Source organism: Protobothrops mucrosquamatus, unplaced genomic scaffold, assembly GCF_001527695.2.
Source record: "Protobothrops mucrosquamatus isolate PMUCROS unplaced genomic scaffold, P.Mucros_1.0 scaffold4077, whole genome shotgun sequence".
In the NCBI taxonomy this organism is placed as follows: Eukaryota; Metazoa; Chordata; class Lepidosauria; order Squamata; family Viperidae; genus Protobothrops; species Protobothrops mucrosquamatus.
Window position 1 is genome coordinate 22796 of NW_015390008.1, and position 24583 is coordinate 47378.

Sequence of the window (24583 nt, forward strand, 5' to 3'; positions counted from 1 at the left end):
ACACAGGTTTTATGTAAAAGATTACTCACTTTGCTAAGCAGTCACCTCTGAAGCTCACGCAAATGAAAGAGAATATTCATGATGCTTAGCCACGATTGTCTTATACAAGTTATAAAATCCATTGGTGGATAAGGACATAAGGACAGGGAACATGTTTTTTACTGCACAAAACTCCAGCTAAACAAGAATACTAGCGTTCAGTTATTGCCAGATGATTATTTTTTTAAAAAATTAACTGCTGTTTCAAGCATCTTAATGTAGCAATTGCATAAACATGCATTTATTTGTAATTCAGCTAACATGAAAAATAAATCAATTTGATCAAGTAACTTGCAGTCTTTTTAAAATCAATTTATTTTTTTTCCCCGTGTAAACATATGACTTTACAAGGCTGATTTTTACAAAGTCCCAATAGTCAATATCAGAGGATTATATTAATTGCAGCACTAGTTATGTTAATTATGTTAAGAAGCAAAGCTCAGCAACCTGATTGTCTGATTCTATGAACTCTTGTATAATACAACTCTATTTAATATGGCTGCTAAGATCTGGGGGATGGGAGGGGGGAAGGAGGGAGAGGGAGAGAGAGCGAGAGCCTGTCGTTTGTAGCTTTGTGATGGAATTATTATGAAGTTTGGTGACATGAGAAAGTTTTGTATTGTTATTTACCTGTTAGCCATCCAGAGTTACGTTATATAACATGAGCAGCCATACAGATCCTTTAAATAAATAACCAAGCATATATAAAGCATTATTCTATCCTGAATGTTGAAGCACTGGTATTGCCCCCTCTGCTGTCCAAGCAGTGAGAAGGAAAATAATCCAGTACTACAAGAGTGGAATGATTAAAAGCTGAAACTCAGAAAATGGTTTCTTTAGTTTAGAAACCATTGGAATTAATAATACTATTTCAGATAGACACAATAAAACAAAACTTTAGAGTAAACGCACATTTAATTTTTTGAATGGGAGGAAAAAAAATAGAAGTATAAACAGCATGCATGGCCTGTGAAGCTAGATCTGCAAATCATTTGTGGAGTGTATTAACCTGCCATAATAAATGAGATTTGCAAAATCTAATTGAATACTAAAATCATTCATATTCTGTTTTTATCCTTCATAACATCTAAATGAGCTCAGATTATAAAGTTAAGAAAACAAAACATGCATTTATTCTGGCTCCAATTACCCAATCATTAAGTGTTATAACGAAAACAATTTAAATTCAGCACCAATGGATTCTGTAGGGTTTTTTTTTCCCAAAGAAAATTAAAGATTAATACTGTTTCAACACATAAAATTAATCTTTTCCATGCAAACATTTCATAAAGAAACACTTCCAACACATGGATTGGTAACTCTATTCTTTAGCAACCAGAATGAGATTTCTTTCCCCTGTACCTTTCAAACTCCTGAAGCTACAAAATAAGGAAAACTCATTTGTCCAAATAGTTTTACTCTCCAACACTGGAAGAGATAATTTATTAAAGTTTACCACTGACTTAAAAACTGTATTTCATAAATTAGCATTTTAAACAGCAAGTGATACGTTTTGCTCTGAACTTTAATAAGTTTCTTTTTTGTTGTTTTTTTACAGCACAATACACACTAGAACTCTTCACAGAAGAGAGCTTTAAATCCACACCACAAATTTGAAGAAAACATAGTGGATAACTTTACCTCAGTCAGGGAAAGTTCCCCCACATTTCAGTGGTAGCAGAAATCTATTTTTTTACTTCGTAGATTTATGGATGGCCAAGAATGAACACAAATCAGTGAACAATGTAGAGCTTACACATCATGGCTCAACACATTACACAGGAAAAACAATATAATTATGACAGTAGAACTCATACAAGTCAGATTTATAACACTGGAATAGTGGAGTATGTAGTGGTTTCCAATGGCCCTTAAAAGTAAGTTGTTATGTTGCATGCCTAACAATTTTAGCCATAGAAATAATTAGAAAAAAATATCTTATTAGATTGTATTCATGGAACCCAACCATTATTCCACAAATATCTTTAGTAGCATCTGTGGTCACAGGAATAAACCATCAATTAAGTCCATTAACTGGATTATAAAGTAAAGTGCCTGAATATCCCCGCCTACATCCTTTATCCAAAACATATAAACCCCTGAAGAACCTTTGAAATGACCATGCTAGTCAGGGCAATGATACTTCTAGCAGCTTATAACTTAATATGCAAGCCAGTCTAGCTTTCAACCACTAAATAATGTGTGGTTTTCTCAGAGAGACGCAAAACAAGCTGAAGAAGCACATAAACTCTCAACCTTCCAATGCCAAGTCAAAGTTCAAGTCTTTTCAGAATAGAAACTTAAAGATCTAGGTTCCAAATATTCTTCAATCTATGATAGCCACTTCAGAATATTGGAGCAGTTCACACATGTTTTATGCTGTTTTTTCATTTTTATGCATTTCCAGCAACTTGCACATTTAAAAAAAGTGAACGTATTTTCTTTCTCTTGTCAGCAATAGAAAATTATTCTGTCTTAGAACAATTATCCTGGGTTGCTTCTAGGTTTACCCAGCCTCTTGAAAAGAGAAATTTGTTCGTCAACAGCGATTTGTCTACAGATCAGAAGCCCAATCAATAGGTCATGACTCTTAGCTTAACACAGTCCTGTGCTGGACTGGAACTTTCTGTGACAAACTGCTTAGCTATTACGTCTGATCGAGGGATGGTCACCTTGCAATATATTAGACAACCCCTTCTTCTTCTTCTTGTATCTCATCTTCATCCATTTCTGTCTTGATCTGGGCAACACCAAGGCGATATAGATTGTCCCGGATTACAACCTCACCAGGTTGGCAGCTTTGAACAATTTCATGGATCTGCCTGTTCACAACCTCACGGCTGGAGAGGAAATCTATCAAACGATTGTAGAGATAATAGTGGGTTGCACTGTCAAATGCTACAGGGTTTTGGCGAACATTATTGGTTTTGCTGTCGTTGATGGCTGTAATGATAGCACCGTAGGGCTCCAATTCCCGGCACAGAGAGAGGGAACGGTGTCGAGCCATTGGATCACCTTGGGTCTTCTGCTCTGTCCCAGTGTGAACTACAAAGCGAGATGTTGACTTAGTGATTGGATGCTCAACAGAATGTTCCTCAGTGGTTGTATCCACATTGTAGTGCCTGTCAAGGAGTTCTGGGCAAGACACATACTGATGGAGGGAAAAAAAAGCAGACAAAAGTTATGTATGCATTACAAAACACTTTGTATTTACAGTCTTCAAAGTTGGCTTAGCAATATAAAAGTATGAACCCAAGTTCAAAACTGTTTGGCTGAAGGCTTTTTGAATAACCTGTACGTTCTCATACCATGCGTACTTCTATAAAATTGGAATAGTAACTGATCATTCCCAAGGAGGATATATTGAGCATCGACCAAGCAGTCAAGAACAAATGATGATGATATAAATACACATCTTGAACATATGAATTAAATGATGTAATTTTAAAAACTTGGAATTATATTTATATAGCTTTTTTGTAAAGTGCATTGCAAAAGAAAGGGGCAGTGACGCCAATTTTTTAGATGGAAAAAGGCACTGTAATGATTATCCCTGAAAATATTCCTTTATGATTAGTGAAAACATATTAGTTTGTCTTTCTCATTCTTATCAACATATTAAATTTTGAGGATCAATACAGATCCATTCTTGGTGTTCAGGAAAGGTGACATGGTTTCTACTCTTTGGCTGATTTAAAAAATAAATTTTAGAGGGAGACAATAGGTAAAATCCTTGCTTACTCTAATACTGTGTTCTAAATAAATGGGAATAAATACTGTTGAAGGAGCTACATAAATCACCTAATAGTATAACTTTTAGTGAATATCATTTAGAGAATTATTATCAAAGTAATCTACAGATCTTTATAAGCCATGATTCTGTCAAAGAAGCAGAAAAACTATGCATGGTAATAACTATTCCAGATAAGTTAAAGTATTGGTAATGATTTTAATCTTCAAAGAAATACATAGCAACTAACCCTTAAAGACTCCATAGGGTCAGAGAAGCAGCCCTGGTTTCTTCCCCACATCTGAGCAGTCAAGTCAGGGTAACAGATATCTGCACACAATGCTATGGAAGTGGCCATATCTACTACATAGACTGGTGGCCAGTGACGTGAGGAAGTTAGTAGATCTACATGGTCTCGGGGACTTTCCCCTCTAACAATATATTTTGAACCACACACAACCTGTAAAGAAAAAAGATCAAGAAAGATTATAGAACAACAAAATAACTGGGACAAACTCTCACTCAGTTTCCCAAGGTAATCCTGATAATTTACACTTGTATTCAAACTTTAGAATACCCAATGTAATTTTCATCACATAGAAGCTTATTCCCTTACACTCTGTAAAAAGTATACTAATACAACTTTCAAATAATATTTTTCAAGGCAAGCATCAAATTATATCAAAATACTATTAATATCAAGTAGGGATATAATAGAAGAGAATGGCATCGTATTTGATCCAGTATTACACTAATGTACTTGGCTAAAACAGAAAATATATGATTCGATAAAATACATTTATATTTTATACTTCTATGATTTTATATATTCAGGTAGAAGGAGATAATGGGAGCAAGGATAGAATGGTAGAATAACAATACAATGAATGCCAGTTTTAAGATAGATTTTGTTAATTTTCTTTTTCTTTCTCTCCAGACTTAGTTATTTTGCTTACTTGTAACACTGTTCACTCCTGGAACAACACAATGGTATGTGCCTGTACCACTAACCTTAAAAGTACATTTTCTACTATAAGAATAATCCATACTGTACCTATTCTGGAATGACATATTAGTAAGAGATGGGCACTAAGTAGAAAATGTGTTTTGTTTCAAACACAGATTAAAACAACCCCATTCAACACATTCATTAAAAACACGTGAAATTGATTTTATTTCATTTAACTAAAACTCAAGTGGCTTACAGAGTTTCTCTCTCTCTCTCTCTCTCTCTCTCTCTCTCTCTCTCTCTCTCTCTCTCTCTCTCTCTCTCTCCTCTCTCTCTCTCTCTCTCTCTCTCTCTCCTTTTTGAGTACAGAAAACACTGGGACCTTGGGAGCAGCAGTTACTATGACTTTGTTTTATATTTCAGGGTTTCAATAAAGAAGTGTTGTAGTAGCCCATATTGAATGAAAATTACCTTCCAAATCACAGAAAATTCAATTAATTTTTAAGAAAATTGAAAACCTTCAAATAAAACCCCCAAAGAAGCAATGAGAAAACAGATGCGCAATCTTGTAATTTATTTACAAGACAAACAGCAGTTAAACTTAACAGCATGCCTTTCAATTATCATATCTCTCCTGCAAGTGTTTACTAATGTTGTGGTTCTTAAAAAAAAAAAAACCATTGACCAATTATTTGTAGGCAACAGCCTTTTCTTTTTCTTGCAGCATTCCTGTTAGGCTCAAAGCCAAGGAAGCAATTGGCATTCTTCCTGATATATGTAATCTTAGGAGCACTAGCAATGTATGTGTGAAGCAAGCATGTGAAGTATCCCTTTGCATCACCTACCTACAAAATAAATTATAGCACAATTGTGAACCCACCCATCTATCCCCATTAACTCTAACTTCTGGATATCAAAGTTTTTATAAAAAATACCATGACTGTAGGGCAGAATAGCAGTTATGCAGCTGTGATCATTCTTCCATGTTCAAAACAGAAGAGTCGGCTTGGCTTCATGCTTTCAACAAAACTTCTAAAATACATAGATTTGTTTCCACTCTTGGAATATTCACAGTGGCCATTTTCATTATGAACATCCTTGCATATTAGTGTCATATTTTTTTTTGTCAGCCTTACCTGATGTGGACACACTTTGTAGATTTTCCCTCCTGTTAGGAATGCTGGAGGCTGACTGATTTGTGTCCCATTCTGTACAAAATCATAAAGAGCCAGAAGAGAAAGACAGAGCTGCTCCTAAGAAACAAAGAGAAAAAAGACAACCAAATTTTTCCAACGGTCTTAGCTTACAAATAGCCAGCGGCATGCAAAGAATAGAGAGAGACAGGTGGACAACTGCAGTTCATCTAGCAGAGGTGATTAAGCAGTGGCCCACAGGTCTTATTTTGCCACACACAAAAAAAATTGGGCATGAAATGCACTTCATTATTAATCATTTGTGAAATTAAAATTGTTTAATTTTACACATTTAACAAACATAGAAAGGACTAGTGGTGGCGCAGTGGTTAGAAAGCAGTATTTCAGGTTGACTCTGCCCGCAGCCTAGAGTTCAATCCTGATGGGGCTCAAGGTTGACTCAGCCTTCCATAGTGCCGTAAAATGAGGACCCAGATTGTTGGGGCCAATATGCTGCTCGAAGAGGGCTGTAAAGTAATATGGGGTGGTATATAAGTCTAAGTGCTATTGCTATAGAAAAAAGGGCACTACATTATGCAGGCACTTGACAGAAGGAAGGCAAGGAAGTAATACTTCCTTCAAAAGCAAAGCATGGGTATATCCTTGAAGTACACTGTGATTACCTTGGAGTCTCCCTCCTCCCAAGGAATGCTGCACTGTATCAAGAAATTTTGCAGTTCTTCCTCACTGTAGGAACCAATCTGTTCCACTTTACAAATTTCATCCTGAATCAGCCTCACCAGAACACTTGCATTACCTGAAAAAGATACAATTCTCAATAACTGCATGCACCCAGGTCAGCTCATTTCCACAAGGAAGGACACAGCCTTTAGCGCAGTGTTTCTCAACCTTGACAATTTTAAGGCATGTGGACTTCAACTCCCAGAATTCCACAGCCAGCAATGCTGGCTGTGGAATTCTGGGAGTTGAAGTCCACATGCCTTAAAATTGTCAAGGTTGAGAAACACTGCTTTAGCCCATGTCTGAAGGCCATACCTATGTCACGTTCATCAGAATTCACAGAAATAAAACCATGTCTAATATAAACATAGGAAGTGCTATTATGAGCATGAAAGTGTTGCTTTAAAAGCTGTCCCTACAGCTTTTCATAGGAAAAAAAGGTAACCATTACATATTAATCCCCACAGCCATGCATATCTGGGGCTAGCGTGCAATCTAATATGGCACAAACTCGTAAAGGCACACTCCTTTTCAGCAAAGCATACTGAGTTTTTAATCTTAGTGCCACTACGGATACCATCAAAACTGCTGCTTGAAAAGGTAAACAAGAAAAGAAATTTGATTGCCACCTGGGATTATATGCGATTCAAGATTCTTCTCCCTTTCTGTGTTGACTACTACGGTGCTCCTCATTAGTGGTGGAAAGAAGGGAGCTATGATGGAGGCATCAAACTTTGTGATAGGTATACTGGAGGGAAAGGCCACTTGCTCTATGACTTCTGTCTCCATGGTTGACCAAAAATCTTCTACATTTACCTCACTAGATGCCAAGAATTCTGGCCAGGTAAACTAGCATTGAAAAAAGGAGGAAAGAAAAGTATCAATATTTAATTGTTACTGTGCATATTAGTTAATCTTTCTCAAGAAACTGTTATCACTTTTGTTCTTGTTTCTTTCATTGTTGCATTACTTTTTATTTAAAAGGGCGTGTTAATAGAAAACCAACCCACCAATTTTGCTGAAGTAAAAGCCCACCTTTGTAAATTCTATAGTAGAAGGATGAAGATGTTTGAAACAAAATATGCACATCAACATTAACAAACAAGTGCAGCTTTAAAACAATGCATTCCCGGTCTACCTCAATATTCTTTAGTGACAAAACACTTTCCACATTCCTCTGAGCTATTTCAACTTTTGGTGCAATGCCACAGACACCACAGATCATATCATTATAGTCTCGGACAGTAAGGCACTCAAAGGCCCAGTATCCATTGCACAGCAGTTCCTCAACTTGATTCACCTCTTCAGGGCTCAGGTTTCTCTCTGAGGAAGAAAAAAAAGGAACCAATGAGAATAATTTCTATCAAAAAGGCTCATGCAAATCCCTATCTGTAATGACAAACCACCAACATGGAGTTTCAAACTTTTGCTTCAAATAGAATCACAGAAATATTAATTTAATTATGACTGGATGAGACTCAACACTGCTTACTCATTATGTCAGGGGTGTCAAACTCACAACGTCATGTGACATGTATCATGACGTATCGCGACTTTTTTTCCATTGCCGGCAATGGGGTGGGAGCGGTTTCAGCATGACGCATCCGGCAGTTTGACACCCCTGCATTAGGTGAATTAAACCTGGGCTGGTTTTTAAAGATGACAAGGATAATACTGATCACCCCCTCAGGTCAAGAACAAATGCTCTAACAATGATCTGAAAGCTATGCCTGAACCACAGGCAAGTCATACAATTCAGTAACTTTAATATCCCTCTCTTAGAACAGCAGGGAAAAACTGCTTCAAGGAAGGAAGCTTTATATTTCAATAATTCTCTATTCAAGGTTCGCAGATTATCCTAAGAAATAAAACTTTCATAACATTATATGTTCTATTTTTACTGGCCACAAATTATAGCCTGCCACCCCTTTGCATCAAGCAGTCACAGTGTGAAGGTATTCCGTCTTAAATTACATCATACCACCCATCTGTCTTAAATACTGACTTTCTCACTTGGTTAAGCAATAATTTTTGCAATCTCTCCATTCCACCTTTCCCCAGTTTTATATTTTAAGGCTTGTTCCTTGTTCTTCAAGGTTGAAATATTAAATGAGAGTTAAATCACAACCTCTGGATAATTTTCTATATGTAGAAAGAATAGATTCTTTTCTCAAAATCATTAAACAACCAGCATTTTGGACAGATTTGGTTGGAAAAGATATCTATATTAAACTTCACTTATAGCAAAACTAATTTATTACAAAGTAATGTCTGAAAGCTGTAGCTAAGGCAGAAAAAAATGTAATATTAATACCTGTGTGTTCCTGCACAGTTTCCAAAATCTTGCTAATTGTCCCTTTAGGATCCTCGCCAAGTTTTATATGGTTTCTTATTGTAAACAGAAGGTCTAGGCTCACTAAAAGCTTGTTACCAATATTAAACAAACCTATAATTGAAAAACAGAACAGCTGTTACTATGGATTTGAAAAAGTTACACAGACCATAAAATAACTTGGATCTCAAATTCCAAGTTAATAAATTTAAAAAGGCACAACCCAGCTTCACTAGGAAAATAAAGGAAGAGAATAGACACCCTAAATGTATTCTGCCCCTCGAAGTTTCCAATTTTATAAATGCCTCCATGCTTTTAAACTCACCAGTGTAGATATCACTGAAGCTGTGAAGGGCCAAGCACTGCACATTCACACACACTTTGAGCTGGGCGGTGACAACTTGCAGCCGATTAGCTGTTAACAACCAGCATTCCTGAGGGCCTGCAAGAGAGCTATGGAAACGGAAGAAAAAATAGTATATTGATCCACGAAACACAGAGAAGATGGGTCTTTCTATAACGCTTAACTATGCAGAAGTAAAAGCAAAGCATTTTCAGAGTAGCTATCTTACTGATCAGGCAAGCAAGACTAGTACTGTTAGAACACAGTTCCCTTCAGTCCCACTAAGGTAAAACTAATCTTGATTCCTACATGTATGAATTTTTTTTTTTTTGGCAATGCTACAGAACTAGACCTTTTTTTTTTTCGTTCCTCAGTTTTAACAATCTTGGAATTTCCAGGTAGCCCCCCCCCCCGTTCAAACAATAACCATGGCCAACCCTGCTGAGTTTCTGGTATCAGCCAAGCCTCCCTAGATACAGCTATCTGCTAAGCCTCGACTAAACATAGTTAAATAACCATCTTGAGTTTCCTCCTGGCAATCTAAACTGGTAATGATTGATTCAAGGTACAAGACCTAGGGCCCCAGATGAATATTATTTATCTGAAAGAAGGTTAGGGTTACAACACAAGAATTCCAGCAAGTACTCTACTTTCAAATAAGATACCCATATAAAGTTGTCTTGAGGATAACACAGCCCTTGTCTATTTCCTCTTGCTTTTTTTTAACTTTTAAGAAGGGAAATTTGTCTCTTTTCCTACCTGTTTTGATAATCATCAGCCTTTTGATCAGCTTTTTTTAAAAAAAACCCAAACATCTTATCCGGCTAATGCAACTGAAGAGCGAAATTGCAAAATAGCAGACATAATCAGATACTAAAATTATCTTCTATTCCTTTCTGAAGAAAAGTGAGCTGTACCTCATAGACGTAATGTCTGTTCAGATTATATTTCTGAATCTCAATTAACAAAATTAGACTACCCAGGTAATTTTCTCAAGCTACAGGGTTAAAAAAAAAGATTTAATCAGGTCCTGGGATAAGGACATGGGGAAAAGAGCAAATAAACAGAATAGCCTATTCTTGATGGGTATGGACAAGTAGTTCTTCTGACAGTTTCATTTCATTTCAGTCATTAATGTGACAAAAATACAAATGCAACATCTTTTCTAAGCCCCCTTTTCTAAGTTTGACTGTGGAGAATTTTCAAAAGGAAATGCAACACGGTAAGATTAAGAAAAGTGACAATAATTGCAATTTCACTTACTTTGGCCCTCCTTTGAATAAAGGGCTGTTACAGAGAAGGCATTGGGAAGAAGGAAACTCATAATAGTTTGACCAGGAAGTCTGCTCAATGGTAACCGTTTCTTCGTTCATGTTAGACAGGATGAGCCGGGAGCTATTGAGTTCGTGAATCAGTGCAAAAACATCTGAGAGTTCAGATTCATTCTCTGGGATCTGAATTACTTTGCGCAGAAGTTGCAGAGTGGACTGGCGTTGAATCTCTTTTTGGGACTGAATTAGAGGCTCACTGGTATTCAGTACATGTGCAGGGCTAGAGGTGACTTCCTACAAAAAACATATTACCTTGATTATCTGTTAAGCCACTTGTTGATCTTACTGCTGGCAGGGTAATTTCTGTCATCTTGCTGATGTTTAGAGAAAACCGCTAATGGATACAAAATACAGTCAAGCCACTGGCAGTGAGTGCAAAAGAGGATACCGGACTAACAGAAACCATTCATCACAATTACATTTTATTTTCTTTAGTTGGAAGAGTTAGTGAACTAGATATCTCAGGCCGTATGCTTCATAAAGAGAAGGAGGTTATTATTTCACTATACTATGGCTATATCAAGGTAAACAAATTAAAGAGTATATTAAGAAAAATAAGTATTTAAATCCAGTTAATGGAAAATCAGAACGTCCTACAACCCCACTGCTATTGAATTCCACTGTTAGCCCAACGGGAAAAGGCTTCAAAAACTGAACTGCTTCAGTAGACTGGCTTAAAATACTCAATACTAGAAAATTTTAGCAATCATCTGTATTTGGTCACAGATTTCTGAACTTATGTACTGAAAAATCAAAAAGAGTCACTGTAAAACGTTTTAATAAAAGAGATGTGAGGTAAGACAAGTTCAAAAGGGAAATAGCTCACATACAAGTCTAAATTCTAAATACAGGTAGTCCTTGACTTACAATAATTCGTTTAGTGTCAGTTCAACGTTATAACAGCACTGAAAAAAGTGACTTATGACTATTTTTCACACTTATGACCATTGCAGCATCCCCAGGGTCAAATGATCAAAAATCCAGACGCTTGGCAATTGACTCATATTTATGATGGTTGCAGTGTCCCGTGGTCACCTTTTGTGACCTTTTGACAAGCAAAGTCAATGGGGAAGCTTCTCTTAACAAGTGTGCTACTAATTTAACAACCAGAGATTCATTTAATAACTGTGGCAAGAAAAGTCACAAAATGGGGCAAAACTCACTTAACAAATGTCTTACCAACAGAAATTTTGGGCTCAATTGGGGTTATAAGTCAAGGACTACCTTCCATTGTTCACAATGATTCCTATAAGTAATAAACTGCAAATTTCCATTCAATTTGTGTATGGGGATGGAGGCAGAAATATCTCCATTAAATCAGCAACTTCTCATTATTATCAGTCTGATTCTTTCTCTCAATTACTATTTTATGAGGATGGAATTCAAAACCAACAAAAGTGGCATATCATCAAGTCACATGGGCACAATTAGTCTGAGAAATGTATTACATATTTCTAGCCATAAACAGAAGATATTAAAAATGGAGAAAAAAGGGAGGGGGAGATTTCAGGACAAAAACATCAGATCAACTTGCATTGCATAGTTTTACACACTGCATTCCTATCTTCACAGCTGCAATTTGACACTAAATTACAACATTGTAGCTGGACTCAGGGAAGAAAGGCCATGATGTTGTCATAAGAACTAATAACTGAACAAGAATAGGAAATATTGTTTTCCTCAGAAAATCAGGGCAGACTCTCACATATTGAAAATATGTTAAGGACTAGTCCTTCCCTGCCTGCAAATTAATGTATCCATGAGCTAACAATTCTGAGTGATCCAACTGACCAATGAAAGATTGGTTATCATCAACACAGGATCTTTCCCTTGATAGTCATGCTACACCTCTAAATGCAATAGAAGGTCAGGAGAAAATATCCTGTTTCTTTCCCTCATCCTCTTTAGCACCAGTGAAAGGGGAAGACAAGCTCTTGCCTACAACAAAGTCAAACCTTGTGGGGAGGCAGAAATTTGCTTTGTCTCTAAGCCTATCCTATACAGATTTATTCAGAGACAAGGCCTATGGACTTCAAGATCACAGACTCAGTTGAAGAAAGCTTAAAGGAGCTGTAACTCACCACAGATTTTGTTGCTTTCTCAGTTCTGTCTTTGACAAGGTTGTAGCCACAACGGGGACAGACTCTTGGCTTGTGCCGATTAGTGTACACGTAAGTGCAGGAAGGGTTCTTGCATTTCCCTCTACCACGAGAGGTTGCCAATCCCAAATCCTATATAGAAAGCTCAAATGTTTTATCTTATTTTAACTGTACTACATTTTCCAGAATATATTTTCAAATATCAGCAGTACAAAACTATGGAATTGGTTGCTATGCTGTCAATCAGCGAAAACTATTCATCTGAAAAGTAATTAACCAGGAGGTGCTCATGCAAACAAATCTGAATTATTAATATTGGTATAGAGAAGTATTAACATTTCATCAAAATGCCAAGAAAAAAACATATTTATTATGGATTAATATCAAGTCAGATAACAATTTCCATTTCACTGCATTATTATGAGACGTAGGCAGGTAAGAAAAACACATCAAACTGACTTTCTTTGTAAGAGGACTAATGAATGGTGAATTAGATTGTTACACTTCCTTTTTTTCTTGCTTCACACCTTTAATTTCATTGGTTTACTATTTCTTATTCTCTTTCAGGCCTTTCCATAAATTAGTCTAAACAGGAAGAGTGTGGTGGGTATGTGTACAGTGCATACCAACATCTAGGATGACAGCACACAATCCCCAAGTTCATTTATTAGACAGTATTTAGGTACTGCAATCTTACAGATTTCCAATTGCCAATTATTCTTACCAAGGTTACAGTGCAGCTATATTTATATGAAGGGAATACATCTGGCTTGACCTCCACCACTTTGACCTGAGATGTTGAGCTGTTTGGGCTGCAGTGAAGCTTTAGACAGAGAACAAGAAGGCAAGACAGAAACATGAAGTGAGATGTACTGTGATGTTTTCTGACAAAAAAACCCCCACATCATTATAATCAAAGTTCACAATTCTTCATGCTACATTACTTGGCTCCACTCAAAACTGCTAAATCCCAGGATGTGTGGAATTTCACCCAACTAGGTCAAGATTCCATGAAGCATGGAGAATTCAATTCAGCCCTCCCCCATTTGGTAATGTACAGAAGTACCTGCAGTATAAATTCTCTGAACTGGTTCTAAATGCTTTCCATTAGAAGACTGAATCCAAACTAGTATATTAATTAGTAAACTGAAGAACAGAAAAGGAAGCATTTTGGCAAAATCTAAACTTACCTTCTGATCTTCAGCACTGGATGCTCGAACAGGATTCTGACCCAGCTGCTTCAGAGTATTTGGCTTTAATCCTGAGATTCTTATTGGGGAATTGTCTTCTTGGAAAAACATGTAAACGAAAATTTTAACATTGGTAAGCAACATATTGAATTACATCAAGTTTTACAATAAGTGCTCCAAGGAAGATGGAATATGGCAAGTCATCTCTAAATCCCATTTGATTTTCTGCTGTCTTCAACACCAAATGAAAACTTTTTTTTGTTGTTGTTGTTCAGGCATTTAGACACAAATTTTGAACTTTAAATTAACTAATGTTTTTATACAACTTAACTGTAATTTTTTTATGTTTATGACTTTTATTTTGTGACTTGATTTTTGTAATTTCAGATGTGCACTATTCAGTGATGAAGGATTTTTAAAATAACTTTCCGAGACTAAATCTAAATTACATCTAAGCGTACACCCATCAAATATAATGAATCACAGCCTACAATTCAGAAACTGTAGCACAGTGGTGGCGAACCTATGGCACGGGTGCCAGAGGCGGCACTCAGAGCCCTCTCTGTGGGCACGCATATCGTCGCCCCAGTCCTAGGCCTTCAGCTGGGTTTTATAAAACCTTTTCGCTTTAGGCCTCCGCCACCATGTGCAAAAAAAAAAAAAAAAAGGTTCAATCAGTCAATTTCAACTTCTCACGGGAAAAAAAAAGTTCTTGCAAAGTTGGAATTGATTGATTGAACTTTTTAGTCCCACCCAGTCTGCTGTTACCACTGCAGCCATGCCCACCCAACTGGCCACACCCACCCAATGGGCCACACCCACCCAATGGGCCAAACCCACCCGGCACTCGACAATGCATAAGCGGGTTTTGGGTTGCAGTTTGGGCACTCAGTCTCTAAAAGGTTCGCCATCACTGCTGTAGCATAAACTGGACTTATATTTACCACTGTTTCTAAATGACTGTCTGCAAGAGATCTGCTCTTGGTTGGTTTCTCTTGCCAATCTAACAGGAGCAGGCAAAATGGCCCTCATGGGTCTCGCGGCAGCCAGCAAGGAAGTCTTGGGTTTTGCTTTGCTCTTCTGCTCCAGACCCTTAGGTGCAGCCCCAACTGCATCACCGCTGAAAAGGAAAGACGTGTAAGTAAGAATCCCACAGGAAACCCCTGCCATAACAACCACAACTTGCTTAAAGGACAAAGACAAAGTTGCTCGACTCTTACTCTACTTCGTTAGGGGTCAAAGGAAAACATCAAAAATGTAGCTCGTTTTAACTCCTGGGTATAAATTCAGAACTAAAATTTTCTCTGAAATAGATCTTGGGAGCACACCGAATAAAATATAGGTTTATTTTAATCCAAGTTACGAGTTGCACTCTAACGCCAAGTTAACCTGTACCACATTTTTGGTCCACGTGCAGTTGACTTACCCTGTTGTGTTTTTCACAGCAGAAGTTGGGTGTGAAATAGGACTGGGAGCATTTGCTGTCTCGGATGAATCATTTTCTCTCTCCTTCTGTTCTAAGGGTGGCTCTACCCGTGCAAGGCTCTCTTGAAGCTGAATAATGGTAGTGGCACTTCCTGGCTCTTCTGACTGTACATTGTTTGCAAGAATATGAGCCTCAGAGATGATCACTTCTTCCCACTCAGCCTCCTGTATTTGACCCTCAACCGGGGATGCATTGAGAAGCTGGGTAACTGCTTCCGAACTTTCTAACACAGATTGAGCAGGATTATCTTGAACCAATGCCTGTCCAAAAGTTAATGGTAGCTGACTCTTTTTCAGGCCCAAAGTTTTTATCGGCAGCCCAGAACCTGGTTCAGATTTGCCTTTTAGAGGTTTCTCCTGCAAAACAAAAAACAACCCAACTCTCCAAGTTAGTATATAAGTATATAAAGATGCTCAGCTGAAGAATTCTGGAGTTGAAATCCACACATCTTAAAGTTGCCAAAAATGAAAAAAGAAAATCCTGGGCCACATCAACAATAGTGCATTGAAAACATCAAACTCAAACTCTTCAGAACTCTTAAGATTACGACAAATTAAAACAATTCACTCTTCACAATTTTTAATCAAGAAGCTAGCAAAATAAAAAACAAGTAGATATGATAATACTTTCAAAGCTACTCTAACATCTCAATTTAGCATTAAATATGTAGTATCTGAATCTCCTACAGATACATGGCACCCTGTAAAAAAATAATTTTATCTTCTGAGAAAAAGACAGAACTTTAAGTTTTAAGAATCAAACAATGACAGTTATACCTTCAAACAGGGTTTTCTCTATTGCTATGGCTTTGATTTTAATTTGTATTAATTGTAATCATTTTGTAAATCATCAAAGAGCGAAATACAAACCTTTGAATAAAAAATCAAACCCATGTTCATAACCTGTTTAAATACCCAAATAATAAGCTGTATTTTTAAAATAAAGCTAAATTTCAAAATAATAATTACTTCATAATTAAATTTAGTTCAGTTAAGGTAGAAGACATCCATTTTTCCCTTGGAAATTAGCTACATTAGCAATTAAATTTTCAATGCTACTCGTCACCGTAAGTATATTAAAAAAAATTACTTGTACAAATAATCATTTTGTAACACAAACATTTTACAGACCCAACCCCAAAACAAACAAAAGTCCCTCAATGCAATATCATATTTTTAAAATTAATTTCACCATACCTTAGGGATCCATTTCCCTCCCAGAAAGTTTCCACACATGGGGCATTTTGGTGGCTTATGTCTGGTAACGTAAGTAAAGGCACAGCCAGGATTGGTGCAATTTCCATGCCCCCTACGAGTGTAAGTAGTTGTCTGAAGTGAAAGGATATAGATTACTTTACAAAATTAAATGGCATAAGAAGGCACAAGAAGCTTTGCTCCAATACAGCAGAGTATATGTAGCTTTGTTTCTACCTCAAATGTCATTATGAGTTATTGCTCAAGACAAATATTATGTGATCTAGATTCTAGGATGACCTCATATTTAAGTACTATATTGTTCCTTAGATATAGCAGGAATTAGAATTTTATTCAAGATTTGGGAGCAGAATAAACAAATAGTTCAGACAGCTGCTTTTATTACCTCATATTAATTATACTTGTATTATGCTGACTGGTTTTCATTATCCATATTTTATTTCCAGTTGTATTATGTTTCTTGTGTTTTCAGATGGTTGTATAATTTTTGGACAGAATCTAAAATCAGATGGATTATTCCAATTTTATTTTTTTATAAATACAAATAAGGAATATTTAACTCAAAATATTAAGTCAGCAACACTAATATAAGTCTAAATTATTTTATTCGTGAGAAAGGGAGACAGTATACTTGCTCTGCATGTAAAGCAGTCAAATGCAATGATGTGATTATTGTTGAGCCCCAAGGGGAAAAACAGGTTACATTGCATCAGCTATAGAAATCACATTTATTATGGAGGGTGACGGATTTATATTTAATATCTGAATAGCCAAACTCAATAACAACTTTTTCTTTCTTTTCTAAGGTTTGCACCAGTTTTTAATTAGAACAAATTATGGATCTGAAAGAAACTCTTATTAATTGCCCATTTTGATTTATAATTATCATATAGGGTTCGTTTTTAATTATTGTGATTTTATTTCATTTTTATATTGGTTTAAAGTATCAGAATGATATAAGATCACCTTTGTATGCAATACTACAATAACTGAGTGTTAAGAATCTTACTCAAATCAAGCTAGCTTGTAATTTTTTAATTTCTATTTCCTTTTTCTTATATTTTTAAATATGTTAAAATAAAAAGTAAGAATTTTAGTTGATTATAAATCACTTTAATTTTTTTCTAGATGTCTTGATTCAGGTTGATTCAAGTCATTCAACAAAATGTTCTTTTGTTTTTGTAGTGCTTTAATTCTTTCTTAAAAAGTAAACTCATGTTATTCTGTAATTTACAGTAACTATTAACAAATCTAGATCTTATCTGGTTCCAGGAAATAGCCTTGCTTTAAAGTCAAAGTTGCAATGATGAATGACTGGGATAAAAATGATGAAGAACCACTTTTATCCTACCCAGCACTGCCAAAACATTTAGCCAATGCTACTAGAGAGCAGGAAGGATCTAGGAACAAACAGCAAAGAAAAGTAAAACATTTCTGAGAAAATTTAACTGTATCCTTTGCAGAGTTGATTGATATATTGCTTCTTTCTAGTTTGCTTCTCCCTGCCCAGATTCTATATTAACCAAAGTGAATTCTTTACAAATAAAGCACTTAGAAATATAATGTTAGGCAAAAATATGGACTTCTTTTATGAGTTCACCACAGTATTTTTTACTGCATTATGAATCGGAGAATAATCCTAAATGGTACTTGGGGTAGGGGGAAAAGCACTCACCATTCTAAAGATTGGATGACAAAACTGACTACAGCTAAGGAAGGAAAACTACCTTTACCAGGAGCTTAGTCATATGGACTATAAAGTCACCTTGCTTCCAGATGACAAAATATAGCCTGACTGTTTAGTAGCAAAATCAGTAAAAGTCATGGATAATTTTGCAGTCCTTTTGGAGTATAACATTAATTAGTGTAAATCGGAAATTATGTTTTTGGAGGCAATCAAGATATCAGTCATTTTTTTCTTGGCAGTTCTTTTCTTGGCAGTCATTTTACCTGGCAGCAATAACTTACTTGGATTGCAAGTAACTAGACAGATGCCTCAAATGATCAAATTGAATTAAAGCATCAGTAATATCAACAACATGGATTGATGAACTACAGTACCATCAAAATAAACATCTGAAGTAAAATAACTTAAAAATGAACACACACACACACATATAATCATATGACATTCCTCTCTATAGTCATGTTTTTCCATGTTCATTTTTAGTTTAGAACCTAATTTTCAATAAAAAGATGTATGATATAATTAGACATATGATTCTGAACATGTATGTATCAAAGAGTAGGGCTGTTGTATTTGATAGGGAGAATGGAGTGAAGGTTTGCAAGTTGCACACAAGTGGTACAACACTAAAGCTAATAGACGCAGGCTAGCATAGCCAAGACATCCAATCCTCAGTCCCAAACCATTTTCATTTTATCATCCATTCACCATCTCATGTATATAATTAAATATCATTATTATGTTCGGGACTAAAATTTCCATTCTTTTTTCCTGCAGGAACTCATGGGAGTTAAAATCTAAAATACCTGGACCAAACTATATTGCCTACCCCTTCATTAACACAGTACAGATTATGCATTTGAAATGCTTTTGCATTTTATTTGTGAATGATTCTAGTATGAGTGGAAATGGAATTCTTATTTATTGGTTGAACCACATCTCTCCTCCGAAACCTTTAAAACATAAAGCAAGCTGTTCATTTAAACTGTTTAAAAGATATGGCTTTATATAAAATGAGATATAGCACCAGAGGATACAGTCCACTAGGTTTGTCTGGTCTGTCAGCTCCTCAGGTAGAAGGAACAGGAGAAAAACAATGCAGGAGGCAGTCTTGCTTAACCTATATTAAGCATTCAGGGAATGCACATTTCCATATAAATTCAAATGTGCTCCTCTTTGTAAAGTTTGGTGTCAAACACCAAGTTTTCAGAACATATACATGGGAAAGTTTGAGACCATAGAAAAAGGCTTCAATCTAGAATAGTGTTCAATTTACCCTAGACATATTCAATGATATATTAAATACATTATGATTCAATAACTGAATAATATGCATTTCTAGACCTTATTAGAAATATGCATTTCTTTTACTGACCAGTTTGATTGATGCTGGATTTTCCAAAACAGAATGGGCTGTCAGAGGCAGCATAATGAACTGTGCAGTGGGGGTTGCAGAATTACTTTCTTGTCTATCCTAGAAATAGAAGAAAGATAAAAGTAAGGAAACTGCTTGTTTTCTACACTGTAGTCAATTTTAAAATTCTGAGGACACTTTGTAGCAAAACAGCATAGAACAGTGATGGCGAACCTTTTAGAGACTGAGTGCCCAAACTGCAACCCAAAACCCACTTATGTATTGTCGAGTGCCGGGTGGGTGTGGCCCATTGTGTGGGTGTGGCCCATTGGGTGGGCGTGGTCAATTGAATGGGCATGATCCATTGGGTGGGCGTGGCTGCGGTGGTAACGGCAGACTGGGTGGGACTAAAAAGTTCAATCAATCAATTCCAACTTTGCAAGATCTTTTTTTTCCCTGTGAGAAGTTGAAATTGACTGATTGAACCTTTTTTTTTTTTTTTTTGCACACGGCGGCGGAGGCCTAAAGCGAAAAAGTTTTTAAAAACCCAGCTGAAGGCCTAGGACTGGGGCGACGGCACACGTGCCCACAGAGAGGGCTCTGAATGCCGCCTCTGGCACCGTGCCATAGGTTCGCCACCACTGGCATAGAACAAGTAGTACATTAAGATCTCAAATGCAACCCTTTCCATTTCTGAGCACTAATTAGTCAACAATCCTATGTACTGTATGTACTACTGAAAATGTACTACTGGCATCATTTAGGCATTTAGTTGCGGCTAAATATGACCTGAATTAGATTTAAGAGGAAGCATTTTACTTACTCTTCTAGTCACCACGGTTACCACAGAAAGGCCATGCGAAGCCTGTGGCTGTGCCACAGTCATGCTCCCATTTGGTGCTTCTGAGGTGTTAACCAAAGTTTCTTCGATAACCACACTGGTTGCTTGACAGGGATACCCATCTCCTGCTTCTAAAGGGGCCTCCTCGTCCAGGAAGATATCGCCAGCCACTTTAGGTGCAGCAGGTCGGACATAATGAGACAAGATCTCTGATGCTACAACTTCTTCTATTGTATCTGCTTGAACAAATGAGGTGGGATCTTCTGATACCCCTTCAATGGCAATGCACTGCTCAGAAATGCCAATTTGGCTGGAGTCCACTGAGAGTATGTTCTGCACAGTACTATGGGAAACACTTGTGACATTAGTAGCAGCTGTTTGTCCTTCCAATGCTGTTTGGCCCTGGGTCACGTGAAGTTCAACGTGTGGCTTATTCCTTTCATCCTGCAGACTTCCTTTAGGAATAATTATGTAATCAGAACGAGGGAGGATTTTACGAAAACCTGGGATATCTGGAACTACAGCAGTCAGGGAAGACAACTTTGAGTTCTATGAAAAAAGATAGAATATGGAGTCATCAGCGTGGCAGTATTTCAGTGGTTTCTTTACCAGTTTTCTAAGGCAAAAAACTCCCTATTCTAAGCAAATTTTTCATCTCACCCTCTCACCTTCTCTAATTTTAACTACATTTATCTAGCCTTCTGTGAGGAAGACCCCTCATTTTATTGTGATTGCCACCTTTTATCTTTTTTTAAAAAAATATTGTAATTTCTTTGTTGTGAGCTGCCCAGTGATATCAAGAGTCAGGCGGCATATATATTTCAATAAAAATTACATTTACTGTTATTGGCACTTTAAGCTATGAAGCTGATGGAATTCCTGAGATATATTAGTCATCTCACACATAGTATTCTTCCAGCATTTGTTTTGCTATCTGGTGAAACTTCCTATAGAGAACACGTATTTGCCAAAATCAATTTTCAATAATTATTGAATTCAAAATAAAAAATATTGTTATGAGTTTACTGTTTGCTATTAATAAGCTATTTGACACTGTAATCAATACTGAGGAATACTAGTGTCCAATATTGCAGGTATTTAGATTCCTATGAACTTGGTATTTTCCATATAGAAACATCTCCTAGGACTACAAATCTATAATAGAAATTCATGGAAATTTGTCTGAGTATGTCTAAGAACAGCATTCTATTTGTTTTTGAGCTTTCAATACACGTAGTATACACAATATGCATGTACACAGAGGCATGCACACAAAGACCTGCAGACTTTCAAGTATAATTATAAACAAATTAATTACCGGGTCTAGACCTTCTTTTTCTAACTTAGCCTTCTCCAAATAATAACTTTTCTCAGCTACGCTAAGTAGCCTCCAACTCTCACTGATCTTCTTGTTAATTGCAGACTGAGGAAGGTGTGGGAGCTCCTGTTGAACTTTCAGGTATATATCATAATAATACAGAAGATATGCAGATCTGAAAAACAAGCAAAATACTTCTCTAGTTTCCTCTCAAATTACAATGCAAGCAAATTTGTATCCATCTATTCCTGGTCTGCATTTTCACATGAATTTTCAATAAACAATGATAACAACTTTTTAACAGAATTATACAAAGACTAGGACTACAAGCTTTGTTCAATGAACATCCCAAACTTATTTGTGCAAGCAAATTCTAAAGAACCATATTTCCTTGCAAGACCTATTGATCTCAGAAAGTCTTATTTTCAGCTTGTTGGTACATCTTCTTTTCCCGTCCAAAGAATCACAATATGGCATGAAATAAATCGAAACTGACACAAGTAAATGGCATGTATCATTGTTTAGTCCATAGTCCGTGGAACAGACATTTTGCTTTTAATATGTTCTTGTAAACAATCAAACAAGTGACAATAGCTTTTTTGTTATCTAGGATGAAAAGCATGCAAGGGGAACTCTTTTCAGGATACTATTGAAAGCAATAAGAATGAGAAACTCTTAAGCAGAATTTCTTGAAAAAGAATGGTGACTTTGGAAACACCCACTTCATCCAAATTCTTCTCTCCTAGTTCTTGATGAGTTCTTGAACACAAACACAAATTGTCCCTCCAATTACATGAAAAGAGTTTCTAGAGCATTCTTAGGCATCTCTCATTCTAAAGAAAATGGTCAGCTGGCCTAAATTATTTTATTATGATTCACTATGTGTTTAATCCTCCCTTTGTTAATAAGCAGTTATTTTGAAATAGCAATTTTTAGAGCACCTTTAGACAATTGCATGCAAGCCAGGTCCATAGAGACTGTGCTTTTGTAATATAGCAGTCCAACAGAGCAGTCCATTATTTTGCTATAGAGCCAACCCTGTCATTTGACAAAGTGTAGTGGCTGCTTCAGACAGTTGATCTGGGGAATTATAAAAGCAGAAGAGTTTTAGATATTTAATGTACTATTACTGCAGTTTTACTAAAGAGGTAATAGGATTTATTTCTCATAATGTATACCCTGACCTGCTTCTAGTCCAGTAACAAACAGGTGCTATTCAATTAATGTGTCTGTCATTACTGGATGGTTTCCAGATACTTTGCAGTAGTTTTTCCTACTCTTGAAAATGACCATGCTCTGTGAACTGGTTTGAATCTATTCAGTGCCCAAATGGAAACTCTCTGAGAACCCCATGTACATACATCATCCTGAGAACTGTCATCCTGCTGGAAAGCAGGATAGAAAGCTATACAAATTTAGAGTGCAAGATGGAAAAAAAACTTTAAAAAAATATTAAGCTATAATTGTTTATTTCACCCTAGCTCTTTTTAAGATTAGGTCAGGCATTTCACAAAAAATACAGAAATATCTACAGTATATAAAGTCATAGACAGTCAATTAGATGTAGTAGTTAAAGGTACTGGGAAACCATGACTTCTAATTCTGTCTTAAGCATGAAGCTAGCTGCGTACATTTAGGCCAGTCACTCACTCTCAGCCATAAGAGAAAGGCAATGGCAAAATAATTCCAAAAAATGTTGCCAAGGAATCTGCAAGGATTTGTCCATGTTGTTGCTGGACAAGATAGGCAGTATATAAATCCAATAAATAAATAAAAATAAACGAAGGTTCAAACATATATACATATCTTCATAAGAATAAAGATACATAAATTATACATATATATTTTTATAAGCATTTCTTTCAAAAAGTTACTTAAGCAAAAACTATAATCACAATTTTGAAGTGGAATGCTAAAGCCTCAAGTATTTAAATGCAACACTAAAGCTATTAAGTAATTGAAAGCATGACCAAATTACTAATTTAAAAAAAAATGAAACTCATCAAAGAAACTCATTATTGCCAAGTAAGAGTATAAGACTACTCACTTCTCAGTTATGGAACTATACCTCAACATTTTAACAATTTGAACAGAGTATCATTTATGAAATTTATCTGCCACCCAAATGATTTCCAACAACTCTGGGCGTATCTAACAAATCGATCATAATTTCACAGCACTGTACATTAATTCTGTAATGTCATTAGCCACAGAGCAGGTTGATTTTTGCCAAGTACACATATGTGTGAAAATATCCATTTCTTTATTATCACAGATTTTAAAATATTTAAGACAAAATAAGGAATGTCAATTCCTAAAAACTGATGTCAACTGATTACTCAGAAAAATCACTCACCTGGGCTTTTTAGTTTTTTCCCCTTGATCTCCAGGACTTCTATATTTCTTCTTCTTTTTAGACGGCACTGGGGATGAATAAGTGTATGTGCTTTCTATCTCTTCCATGACTACAGTTACTTCACCGCCATCATATGGAGCATCCATTGCTAGACAGAAACTCTAGGATATTATATTCTCCAAATCATTATATGTCATAAATCCCAAACAATGAATCTTTTACCTTTGGCAGAAAGTTCCAGTACATTTTCATATTGCTAGAATTTGAAGCATTGATTTCAAAAGCAGTACAGAACTACAATATGTAATTATGTATAAAATATAGTATTTTTCTGCAATTTTCTAGCTTAGAAGTCACTAAATGTATGAAATATGTTTCTTGCAGCTGAATTTCCAAACAAACTTTAAAATCATGGTATGATTTTTAGCATACATACTTCT

The 24583-nt window shown here is 36.1% G+C and overlaps 1 protein-coding gene across 1 annotated transcript; it reads right to left on the bottom strand.

The window, feature by feature from the left end:
- Positions 1-380: 380 nt before the first annotated feature.
- Positions 381-24369, bottom strand: HMGXB3 (HMG-box containing 3). The gene is made up of 19 exons (XM_015827936.1): positions 24144-24369; positions 21788-21962; positions 20452-21018; positions 19650-19748; positions 16570-16701; positions 15314-15729; positions 14832-15007; positions 13888-13982; positions 13422-13520; positions 12680-12829; positions 10531-10832; positions 9250-9377; positions 8907-9038; positions 7731-7915; positions 7222-7441; positions 6535-6668; positions 5855-5971; positions 4020-4229; positions 381-3190 (listed from the first exon to the last, which is right to left on the bottom strand). The coding sequence occupies exons 1-19, from the start codon at positions 24287-24289 to the stop codon at positions 2723-2725; spliced, it is 3951 nt and encodes a 1316-aa protein (XP_015683422.1). The 5' UTR covers positions 24290-24369; the 3' UTR covers positions 381-2722.
- Between the last annotated feature and the right edge of the window lie 214 nt (positions 24370-24583).

Coding starts and splice junctions, on each gene's coding strand:
- HMGXB3 (XM_015827936.1), bottom strand. CDS start 24,289: ATGGATGCTCCATATGATGGCGGTGAAGTAACTGTAGTCATGGAAGAG. Junction 13,983..14,831: donor ACAGTCATTTAGAAACAGTG/GTAAATATAAGT, acceptor TTTTCCAAGAAG/ACAATTCCCCAATAAGAATC. Junction 13,521..13,887: donor CCAGTGCTGAAGATCAGAAG/GTAAGTTTAGAT, acceptor CTCTGTCTAAAG/CTTCACTGCAGCCCAAACAG.